This window comes from Giraffa tippelskirchi, chromosome 8, assembly GCF_054371585.1.
Source record: "Giraffa tippelskirchi isolate mGirTip1 chromosome 8, T2T-mGirTip1v1.2.pri, whole genome shotgun sequence".
Classification (NCBI taxonomy): Eukaryota; Metazoa; Chordata; class Mammalia; order Artiodactyla; family Giraffidae; genus Giraffa; species Giraffa tippelskirchi.
Window position 1 is genome coordinate 43,373,313 of NC_137282.1, and position 12,515 is coordinate 43,385,827.

The window sequence follows — 12,515 nt, forward strand, 5'->3', positions numbered from 1 at the left end:
TATATTTCCTCAATTTGATATGCCTTGAATATTCATAAAATTATTGCTTCCACAGTAATAATTTTAAACATATATTATTAAGGTATTTTATCATATAATATTCTATGCAACTTCCTTGATTATAACATATTTTTTTATTATTTTGTTATTCTGTATACCCACTAATACTGATATAGTCCAACATCACTGAATGAATAATTAAACAGACCCAACTACAAGATACCTGCATTAGGATTAAGGGCACACATAGGCTCAAAGTGAATGGATGGAAAAAAATATTCTACACAAACAGAAATTAAAAGGGAGCAGGGGTAACAACTTATATCAAACAAAATATAATTTAGAATTAAAAATGTAACAAGACACAAAGAAGGCCATTACATACTGATAAGTATATCAAAGCATCAAGAGGAAATAACACCTTTAAACATGTATCCATGCAACTTTGGAAACCCAAACCATATTGAGCCAATATTAAAAGATTTTCCCGGAGGCTCATATGGTAAAAAGTCGGCCTGCGATGTGGGAGACCTGGGTTCGATCCCAGGGTTGGGAAGTTCCCCTGGAGAAGGTAATAGCTACCCACTCCAGTATCCTAGCCAGGAGAATCCCATGTAAAGAGAAGCCTGGTGGGTTACAGTCTGTGGGATGGCAAAGAGTCAGAAATGACTGAGCGACTGACATTTTATTTTATTTCAACAGATTTGAAGAGAGAAATAGACAGTAGTGAGGTAACAGTAGAGCATTAAAATACTTCAATTTTAATGAGATAGATTAACTGAAGGAAATTAATTTAAAAAAATGAACTTGAACTGTACTTTAGACCAACTATATCTAACAGATATATGCAGCAAATTCCTATGAAGAACAGCAAAATACACATTCTTATCAAAGACACGGGGAATGTTCTGTAAGATAGAACGTATGTTAGATCATAAAACAAGTCTTAGCAAATTTTAAAAATAAATCAATCAATAAAGCAAAGCATCTTTTTAACTACGAGATATGAAAATAGAAATCAATGACACACAGAAAATAAGAAAAGTAAACATATGGAAATTAAACAATACACTCCTGAGTCAAAGAAAACCAATGAGTCACAGAAAAAAAGAAGAGAAATTTAAAAAAAGATCTTGAACCAAATGAAAATGGAAACAGAACATCAGAAAACTGATGGGATTCACCAAAAGCAAATGTAAGAGGAAAGTTTATAGCAATAAATGCCAATAATAAGAAGTTAGAAAAATTACAAATAAACAACCTAACCTACATCAAGGCACTAGAAAAAATGAACAAGTAAAGTCCGGGTGCAAAATTCAAGTCAGCAGAAGAAAGGCAATAACAAAGAGCAGTGTGGAAATAAATAAATTAGAGGCTTAAAAGACAATAGGAAAAAAGAAATCAATGACACAAGACCTGATTTTTCTAACTATAACTTCAAACCAAAATATAGTCTATAGGCTATGAGTTAAAAAAAAATGTTTCATTTACTAATCCTTAATCTTCAAGATCACTCAGTTAAAGCTGTTTTCTAAGCTGCCATGGTACCTACGTATTCAAATTGATCATGATGACTAAGTAGATAGCTGTGAATATGAGCTACGGTACTGACTTCTGGCTTTAAAGCTGTGAAGACTGAAAGCATATAGCTTCATATTTTACTAATAAAGATATATCAGGAAATATAAATTCAGGGAGATGGTGATAATTTTAAATTAATTTACTAGCTTTTTCTAGCAAATATAGGCTATGCCAAATGAGTAAGGAAATATCTCTCTCACACAGACACAGACATAGACACACACATTTTTCACAATTTTAACTTAAGTCCTAGGAACAAATCCTTGTAAAGAAGTTACTGTATTTCATAGTTTCACATTTATTTTTCTCCTTTTCATTTATATTGGCTAATAATAGATTGGATAAATACATGACAGAAGTTCTATGTAAGCTCAATTCCAAATTTTTCATAATTTAGTGTCCAAAGCATCTCAATAATAATAATTGTGCTCAAAGTTGGGATGACATGTGGGAATGTCATGTAAACAAATACTAGGTATATTGGAAATACATAGATTATGGTTTCCTCAACCTACCTTATTTGTACAACTTTATCATATTAAGGGGCTTCCCTGGTAGCTCAGCAGGTAAAGAATCTGCCTGCAATGCAGAAGACCTGGGTTTTATACCTGGTTTGGGAAGATCCCCTGGAGAAGGGAACACTATTAAAAACTAAGACTGAAAATACATAGGTGAACTATTTATCAGAGTACTTAGAGAAATATTTAAAACAGTGAATTAGGGACATACAACTGATGTATATCTGATATTCTTAGAAATATAAAAACAAAAGCAGCTGATTATATTTTATTATATGGCAGAGTGTTAAAGCTAAGTCTATTTTTATTATTGATGATAACAGTTTATCATTACCTTTGAGGCCCTACATATATGAATGTCATTGTATTTATAAATGTGAAAAGAAATATTGCTAAAGGTATATATTTTTATCAAAACTTTTTTCATATTCCTACCTGTGCATGTTTAGAATTGTGTATCTGTTATTTTGCAAAGATTAAAAATTAAAACACCATTCCATGTTCGATGCATGAGACAAGGGCTCAGGGCCGGGGCAATGGGATGACCCAGAGGGATGGGATGGGGAGGGAGGTGGGTGGGGGGTCCAGGAAGGGGAACACATGTAAACCCATGGCTGATTCATGTCAATGTATGGCAAAAACTATTACAATATTGTAAAGTAATTAGCCCCCAACTAAAATAAATAAATTTATAAAAAAAAAATAAAAATAAAGGGGAAGAAACATCTAAAAAAAAATAAAAATAAAAATAAAAATTAAAAATATATGTTATTTTGAACTGATAAATTCTTATACAGTGCCTGATAAGCAGTTGGCATCATATAATGTGCTGTGCTTAGTCATTCAGTTGTGTCCGACTCTTTGCGACCCCATGGACTGTAGCCCACCAGGCTCCTCTGTCCTTGGGATTCTCCAGGCAAGAATACCGGAGTGGGTTGCCATTTTCTTCTCCTGGGTATCTTTCCAACCCAGGGATTAAACCAGCATCTCTTAAGTATATCTGCATTGGCAGGTGGGTTCTTTACCCCTAGTGCCACCTGGGAGCTCAGCTAGTAAAGAATCCGCCTGCAATGCTGGAGACCTCAGGTGAATTCTTGGGTCAGGAAGATCCCCTGGAGAAGGGAGAGGCTACACACTCCAGTATTCCTGGGCTTCCCTGGTGGCTCAGATGCTAAGAATCTGCCTGCAATGCGGGAGACCTGGGTTCAATCCCTGGGTCAGAAAGATCCCCTGGAAGAGGGCATGACAACCCACTCCAGTATTCTTGCCTGGAGGATCCCCAGAGACAGAGGAGCCTGGTGGGCTACATACATGTGGTCCATGGTGTCTCAAAGAGTCGGACACAACTGAGCGACTTTGACTTTTCAGGTAAGCAGAAAAGGATTTGTTAATAGGTACAGATAATACACAGAGTCTGATTTTTTAGAAACAAACAAACAAAAAAACTCCGAAAATGTTGAGGTGGAAATAGGCGGCTGAAGGCAATGAATGCCCTCTACTCTAGCTGTTACATGTGTGCATTGGTTCTAAAAGAAAAGACCTTGAATGCTACTGATTGAAGCTACCCAAATCATATCTGTAAAGTACTGGAATCATGCTTGGTACCTAGGAAGCCCACAATAAATGCTAGTTATTGTCAATTTAAAAAATACTGACAAGTTAAAAAGTGAGTTCAGTTCAGTTCCGTTCGAGTTGTGTTTTATTCAGTGGGAATTTTTAGGGTTTCAAGCCTGGAAAACAGCATCTCAAGTGACCCTGAGAGAACTGTTTTGAGGAGCTAAGAGGAGAAGCCAGATTATATAGAAGTTTTGCAACAAAGGGCAAGTAGTCTGAATATCAAAATGTAATTGCTAATTAAAGAAAACTAGATACGTCAAGTTAAGGAATTTAGTGCTTTTCTGTATATGGGAAGATGCAAGAGTCTGGGCTCACTGAAATCACTCTTTTCATATGCATCTCAGCTATCTGGGGCCGGTATCCTGTTTTTTCACATCCTGAGCTCCCTTAGGGCTCACCATAGGGAATGGCTGCAAACTGATGGCTGGTATTCATCTCTTTCCTAAGTGCCCTTAGGGCTCACCAGCTCACATTGGAGGGCTGCAATTGTTGATGACTGTAACATCATTATTTACTGATATGGCAGGAAATATTTCATTTCTCAGTTTAAGGTGAAAATGGGCTGCTGAGAACAATGAATGCTTTGTATCCTAGCTGTTGTGTGTGTGCATCGGTTCTAAAAGAAAAGACTTTGGATGCTACTCATTGAGATTACCCAAGTCATGTCCATAAAGGACTGAAATTGTGCTTGGGACAGAGCAAGTCCACAATAAAGCCTAGTTGTTTATACTTTATGATCAAATAATTATATCCTTATGTGCTCTGCTTATAAATTTTTGCAACTTACCTATTTCAAAACTGGACTCTAAACTCTTTTTTCTCCACATTCCCTTTACCCATCCTGAGATGACAAGTTCTGTGTTTTTCTCTTTTATAATATACACACAGATTGGTATTTCAAAATTTTATTGATGTATAATTGAAGTAAGATAAACTGTAAATATTTCAACTTTACAATTTTGTCAGTTTTGACATATTTGTGCACCTCTGAATCTGTCACTATAAACAAGATAAAGAACATTTCTATCAAAAAAAAGAGAAAAAATAAAAACATTTCTTTCACATAAAAAACAGCGTCCTCCTTCCTCTTAGCAATCCTCCTCTCCTACTTCTCCTTCCTAAGCAAACACTGACTTGAATTCGGTCATTGCGATTCATTTGCATGATCTAGATTTCTATATAAGAGACATTATATAGAGTCTACGATTTGCCTGACTTCTTTCACTCAAGATAATGATTTTTCAATTGATCGATGTTTTGTGTCTATTAATAGTTCATTCTTTTCATTGATGTGAAATATAAGTCTTTGCGACCCTATGGATTATAGCCTGTCAGGCTCCACTGTCCATGGAGTTCTCCAGGCAAGAATACTGGAGTGGGTAGCCATTCCCTTCTCCAGGGGATCTTAACCCAGAGATCAAACGTGAGTCTCCTGTACTGAAGGCAAAATCGTCACCATTTTAGCAGCCAGGGAAGCCCATTCTATTTTAGGAATACATCACAATTTGTTTATTCATTCATTTTTTGATAAATATTTGGGTTCTTTATTATTTTTTGATTACTATAGATAATGCTGATCTAAACATTCATGTACAAATCTTTTTGTGAACATTTATTTTTATTTCTTTTGGGTAAATAATTGAGTGAACTGACTAGATTTTGTGATAAATTTACGTTTTCTATGAGACTGACAAACTGTTTTCCAAACTATTTGTTCCTTTTTACATTTTAAACAGGAGTAAATGTAAATTCTAATTTTTCCAAGTTCTTGATAAACTTGTATGGTTAAATTTTTCAATTTTAGCTAATCTAATGGGTATATAAGAGTAGATATAATGGTATTTATTTTCATTTCCTTGATACATAATGAGGTTTAGCAATTTTTTATTGTGCTTTTTGCCTATTTACATATGACTTTTTTGGGGTGATGCCTTTCAAATTTTCTTTGTCTTACTATTGAGTTCTAACAGGGTTTTATATATGTTGGACACAGGTGATTGGCCCAAAATATATCTTGAACACAACTATCTTTCCCCAGACTATCATTTGCATTTTGGATTTCTGAATGATGTCTTTGGAATGGAAAAGTTTTGATGAATTCTAATTTATAATTTTCTATGCTGCATGATTTTTGGGGTCTATAAAACAGAACCTCTTTTTATCCTCAGATGGCAAATATTTTCACACATATTTTACTGCATTCTATTTCTTTCCATTTAACCCTACATCCATCATACACTTTGAGTTAATTTTTGATATAGTGTGAATATTTCCTTTTACTTATTAGTATTTGTTTTCTCTAGGTAAATTAATCCATTGATTGTACTTTTCCCTTTGTGAAGTTAATGGCATTCAAGAGTTTCCTATTTACATATAATAGAATAAATAGAACAGGTAAGTAATTAGTAAGGCTTTTCTCTGTAATTTTAAAATTCTTTTTTTTTTTTTGAGTTTAAATGCGTTTTATTTTTAGACAACCTACATGACACGTTTTCTCAAAAACAATGCCTCCGCTCCAAATAAATCAACGTTCAAAACAAATGAAGAGCTCAAGATGACATCAGTCCCATCTGTCTAAGTCCTGGTGTTGTGTGGATGAAAAGCAGTGGCCAGCCAGTTATGACGACAGGTGATTGATCCAAAGTAACTGCCAACTTTGTTAACATTTTTCCATCTCTAAACCATCCTTAAAGAAAATCATATATGGGGTTACACCATCCTCACGGTAGTCCAGCAGAGCAACCATGCCATCTGGATTCATGTTTTCACCAATAAAGAACTGATAGTTTTTGAAATTAGCAAGGATGTGCTTGATTTGTTCTGCAGCCCCTGTCATAAAAGGTTTTACCCTTTCTGGTTTCTGTTCTTCAAGTTTCCCTTTGATTGACTTCATGTAGTCTTTGATGTACTTCTTGTAGGCTTCTTTTGTGAAGCTGGTTTTCTGCAAGTGATGGTTCATGACAATATCGACACCAGTGATTACTGTGCTTTCCGTACCTCCGCCCTCGGGGCCTTCAGTGGAGGCATTTCCACAAATGAGCGAGTCATCGATGTTACCCTCTGTCCTACTGATCATCTTCTCCTCCACCTCCAGACACAGCCCGTCCGCGACCTCTCGGATCTTGTAGATGTCGGAGAACATCTCCTCATGGCTAATGAGGTCGCGGTAGATGATCGTGATGGCGACTGGAGGGAGGCGATAGCGGCGCTAGCTTAGCAGGAGCCCGGAGCTCAGAGCTAGCGCAGTGCGGCCGGAGCGGCGCTCGTGGGGAGGGGAGAGCAGGCGGAAAAGCAATTTTAAAATTCTTATACCCAGAAACCTCTTCTCCCAAATGTGAAGCTTTACAGAAGACAATTGGTTAACTGTGAGCATCATTTAGACTGAAAGGATTTCCTTTTGTCTTAGTTGGTGTAGTGTAAGGCAGGCAGTTGGACTCAAACCAGATGTTGATATAAGGTATTTTCATTGTGTGCGGAGCACTTGCTTTCTAGAAATATTTCTATTTTCCTTTTCTATTTTAGGGGCTTCCCTGGTAGCTCAGCTGGTAAAGAATCCTGTTGCAATTCAGGAGACCCTGGTTTGATTCTTGGGTCAGGAAGATCCACTGGAGAAGGGATAGGTACCCACTCCAGTATTCTTGGGCTTCCCTGGTGGCTAGCTGGTAAAGAATCCGCCTGCAGTGCAGGAGACCTGGGTTCAATCCCTGAGATGGGACAATCCCCTGGAGAAGGGAAAGGCTGCCCACTCCTGCATTCTGGCCTGGAGAATTCCACAGACTTTATAGTCCATGAGGTCGCAAAGAGTCAGACAGGACTGAGACTTTCACAGATAGAATTCTAGATCAGCATAAACATTTAGAATCTTTTCCCTCTAGACTTTCCTCTCTTAGACTCACACAGATCAGAAATTTCATTCCTTCTCATATTGTGCAAACTATTTTTTACAGAGAAGATTAATCATTTTGTTCTCACATACATATTCCTGTAGGGAAAATGGTTCTGAACAAGTGTGAGTCTGATGGAAAGAAAAAGATGAAGTATTGCAGGTACGATATACTGATTTGGTCAAAAAGTTTGTTCAGATTTTTCCTGTATGAGTTTGCTGAAAAACATGAATGGATTTTTTGGTCAACCCAGTATATTATGTGAACCACACTCTCTCTGTGTCCCTGACTGCCACCACTGCTGCTTATCTGGGCAATAGTACAGAAGACGCTTTGTGTAAGGTGACTAGACTGACCCAACAGGAACAGAGCAGACTCACCCATCCGTGCCTCTTTACTGACCCTCAGTTTCCTATTGGACTTGCAACTGCATATTTTAGTCCACACATCTATGGTCCTACAGGATTTGAGAGGGAAGACATTCTTGATAATTCAAGAACTATTCTCTATTCGTGAGGTTTCTATTTCTGTGTACCAATAATCTTTGTGTTTTTAAACAGGAATAACATTTATACCATGGAAATTGCAGGTCCTTGAAGCAAAATCAGCTTGCTAAAGCTACATGATCTCCAGCTTTAAATCACTTTCTGGAATGTTCTCTACCTTTCAGTATTCAGAGGTGAAAGAGAAAGTGTTAGTGGCTCAGTTGTGTCTGACACTTTATGTCTTTGTAACCCCATGGACTATACCCCAGCAGGCTCCTCTGTTCGTGGAATTCTCCAGACAAGATTACTAGAGTGGCTTGCCAGTTCCTTCTCCATATTATCTTCCCAACCCAGGGCTCCAACCTAGCTCTTCTGCGTTGCAGGTGGAATTTTTTTTTTACCATCTGTGCCACCAGGGAAGCCCACACAGAAGTCAAGTGTTGTCTATATTGTTTCTCTGACTGCAGTTTTGTATCATTCCTAATAGCGGTTTTCCTCCAGAGGGGCATCAAATTTGTATATTAAGATCATTAAATGACATTTAAATGACTGAAATTAATGATTATTTGGGAAAGAAGAACTTGAACCAATGGAAAAGAGCCAGATTTAGCATCAATCTGTCACATAAACCAAGTCACATACTGAAGATATCTGTGCAGTTAAGCCATCATTTTTATTTGTGCTAATGTCGGTTTATGTAGGTGTACAGAGTTACTGTAAATGGTTTGCTTCTATATTTTCTTTTATAATTAAAAACAAACATGAAAGAAATTACATCTATGTTTTAAATATTTACTTGAACATCTTGTCATGTTTGCAATACACATCCAACTTCTTAATTTACTTCTGCATTAAATTCATTTGTTCTCTCATTGAGTGGAAAGTCTACCATCAAAGATTTATGCAACTGACATGTATAAAGATCATTTTAAAATTCTTATCTTCTATTTTTTCCCCAAGCATCTATATTTGTTGTCAGTTCCTGAATTATATATTGCTATTCATGAAAAACACTCTCATTAAAGTACATCAAATTTTCAATTGTATTAAAAGATGGAAAATGCTGTGGCTTTCGTATACTAACCTTACTTCTCTTAATATCAAGTAGCTGCAACTGTGGGACAATCTTCGATTAATAGAGAGAATATTTATCAACAAATACTTGGGGCTTCCCAGGTGACTCAGTGGTAAATAATCCACTTGCAATGCAGGAGATGCCAGAGAGGCGGGTTCTATCCCTGGGTCAGGAAGATCCCCTGGAGGAGGAAATGTCAACCCACTCCAGTATTCTTGCCTGGAGAATTGCATGGACAGAGGAGCCTGGCCAGCTCAGTCCATAGGGTGGCAAAGAGTTGGACATGACTGAGCATGCACACACTTGAGAAAACAAAAAAATAAATAAATAAAACTTCACAACTCTGGCTAGCATGTTTGTAATTTTCTGGGGTGACATTAATTTTTCCTCACACAGGATATATGTATTTCTATGCACATGAATAAACAGACAGCAAATGATTCCATGAAATGTGCCTGTAGTTGAGCAATGAGGACACAGTGTACCTCCTGTCGACACAGTTAGTCAATTTGCTTTTCATGTGGCACCTGGATCTTCATCTGTTTTATTCCATTTTTATTTTAGGGAACAAACATAACCAAGAGTGCATTTTCAGTACTGGTTGCCACAGAGTTGTAGAATTTGAAAGCTGGAAGAAACCTCAGAGATTAGTGCATTTAGCACATTAGGAATTTCTAGCTGAGATTTTGGCAGGCGTAAAGTCAAGTAGCTCCGCAGAAGAATAATATGTAAAATGCAAAGACTTGTGCTCTTTTTTTCCTGAAAACGTGTTAGAACAGAACTTATAACCCTAAAATGTGTACTCCTAACAAGAACATTGATGGGTCCCAGTGACACCTCTCTTGTTCCAGAGGTTCAAGCTCTCGCTCCTCATAGATTCACATCCATTACCATCACTGCTATTCCTGAGCTTTCCCATGACTCTGCTAATAACAATTCACAGAAACTTAATGTGGGGCCCTTTCTGCCCATGCATGAATTTAAAGCTGATGCTGTGTTGCCCCAGAGATGCTGTATTTAGTAGCAATGCTCAGAAAGTGGCACCTCAGATATTCCAGTTAGGTGAATATTTACAGAGAAGTCATTTGGAATAATATATTTTTCAATGCTTTCATCCTCAGAAATGATATCCATCAAATCATTGCAGTTATGCCTGCACCTTGCTGAGCAGACATTCAGATTTAAAAGTTAGTTATAAGAAGAGTTAATGGGCTAGATCAGATAAGCAGTTTTATAAGGGGTCTGAAAAGTGTAGAGTCATTTTCCTTTTCACTTATCTAATTTGCACTCAACAGCTGAGGGCAGTTTCTTAGCATTGAACCAACTGAATTTCATAGCATTTTTTTTTTTCCTCCAAAGCATATAATTTTCTCTCATTCAAAAATCAAACCTAGGTGACATTTTTTGTTGAGTCTCAGTCATTTCTAGTATTGAATGACATATTTTCCCAATATTTAAGGGTATTAATGAAGGACAAAAATTAAACATTGGCAAGTGATTATAAAATTGAAGTGGAATAAGGAGGGAAGTGAGAGCAGGAAGAGTTACTATGCAGCACAAGGTAAATGGATTGTAGGTGCAGATGGGGTTCTGTGGTTTTTAAATATAGGGTAAGAGCAAGGAGATCTAACCAGTCAATCTTAAGGGAGATAAATCCTAAATATTCACTGGAATAACTAATGCTGAAGCTGAAGCTCCAGTATTTTGGTCATCTGATGTGAACAGCCAACTTATTGGAAAAGTCTGTGATGCTAGGAAAGACTGAGGGCAGGAGAAGAGGTCATCAGAGGATGAGATGGCTGGATGTCATCTCTGATTCAATGAACATGAACTTGGGCAAACTCCAGGAGAAGGTGAGGGACAGGGAGGCCTGGCATGCTGCAGTCCATGGGGTTGCAAAGAGTCGGACACAACTGGGCAACTGAACAACAAGAGGGAATAGGTGAGAAAGGAGGAACTGAAACGGGCATGGGGCTGAGAGTGTTATGTTTGAAGAGGCTTATAGGTGGAGCATCAACTTAGGAGGTTCAAGTTTAGCACGTAAGAATAAATAACTGATGCTGTATAGAAAACGGCACTGAAGGAGAGAAAATGAAGAAATGGAGAAAATGAGGTGGGGGAGCTTATTGTTATGGTTGATAAAATCAATCAGAACTGAGATAGGAGTAGGATAGTATCGACTACAAATTGGCACTTCCCATGGCCACTTGCCATCTACCTCTACAAGGATTAAGTCAGGTGCTGCTGCTGTTGCTGACCTTCAACATTCCCTGAAAGGAGTTCAGGGTGGAGAGCAGAAATGAGGCACTCTGTGCTCGGGAATTGATGCTTTTGAACTGTGGTGTTGCAGAAGACTCTCTTGGACTCCAAGAAGATCAAACCAGTCAACTCTAAAGGAAATCAGTCCTGAATATTCATTGGAAGTACTCATGCTGAAGCTGAAACGCCAATACTTTGGCCACGTGATGCGAAGAACTGACTCACTGGAAAAGATCCTGATGCTGGGAAAGATTGAAGGCAGGAGAAGGGGATGACAGAGGTTGGATGGCATCACCAACTCGATGGACAGGAGTTTGAGCAAGCTCCGGGAGTTGGTGATGGACAGGGAGGTCTGGTGTGCTATACAGTCCATGGGTCACAAAGAGTCGGACACCACTGAGCAACTGAACTGACTATGCTTAGGAAAAAACTGGCAGGACAGGTCTTCAGATAGAAATTTTCAGGAGCCAATTTTATGAACTCAATTCTTGTCTCTCCTCATAGCTCAAAAAGCACTCAAGTCCTTCATGGTGATGACTGTTCCTCCTGACTAGCAAAAGCTTCATGAGACTAGTAGAAACCTTCTGGAAAAACATGTGTTTGATTGCATGTATCCCCCTTCATCAAAAATCACATATATACTGATCTCCTCCTCCACTTTGCCTCTTTGGAGCAGTTTCTCGGAGCTTAGGGTTTCTCAGAGCTGTCTGAGATGCTGTCTCCCAGGCTGCAATCCTCATTGTGCCCCATATAAAACTTAGCTTGCAACTCTCACTTGATGCATTTTCTTTAAAGTCAACAATGGAGAGAATGGTGATGAACCAAGGATGCCTGCCCCATGGAGAAATAGGAAACAGTACAGATGGATGAGAGCAGACTCAGAAATGGGAGCTTTTTAAGTGGGAGGGAGACACTGCATTGAAGTAGAGAAAGGCACCTGTATTGTAACTATAAATATGTGTTCATGCGTGTGAAATGCACAGGACACTATTTTTAAATCATAGGAAGCAAAGGCTGTCAAGCAGAATGTAAGAGTGCTTGCTCTCCCTATCTTTCGTTTTCTAATCTTTTCATCTAAACTGCTTTCGTCTCTCAG

General features: G+C 37.9%; 1 protein-coding gene across 1 annotated transcript; it reads right to left on the bottom strand.

Moving 5' to 3' along the window:
- Nucleotides 1–6,151: 6,151 nt before the first annotated feature.
- Nucleotides 6,152–6,911, bottom strand: LOC145516464 (translationally-controlled tumor protein-like). Its single transcript, XM_081517709.1, has one exon. It carries the CDS (start codon nt 6,856–6,858, stop codon nt 6,376–6,378), a length of 483 nt encoding a protein of 160 aa, XP_081373835.1. The 5' UTR covers nt 6,859–6,911; the 3' UTR covers nt 6,152–6,375.
- Nucleotides 6,912–12,515: the final 5,604 nt, after the last annotated feature.

What these genes read in the sequence shown, in the direction of transcription:
- LOC145516464 (XM_081517709.1), bottom strand. Translation starts at nt 6,858, where the DNA reads ATGTTCTCCGACATCTACAAGATCCGAGAGGTCGCGGACGGGCTGTGT.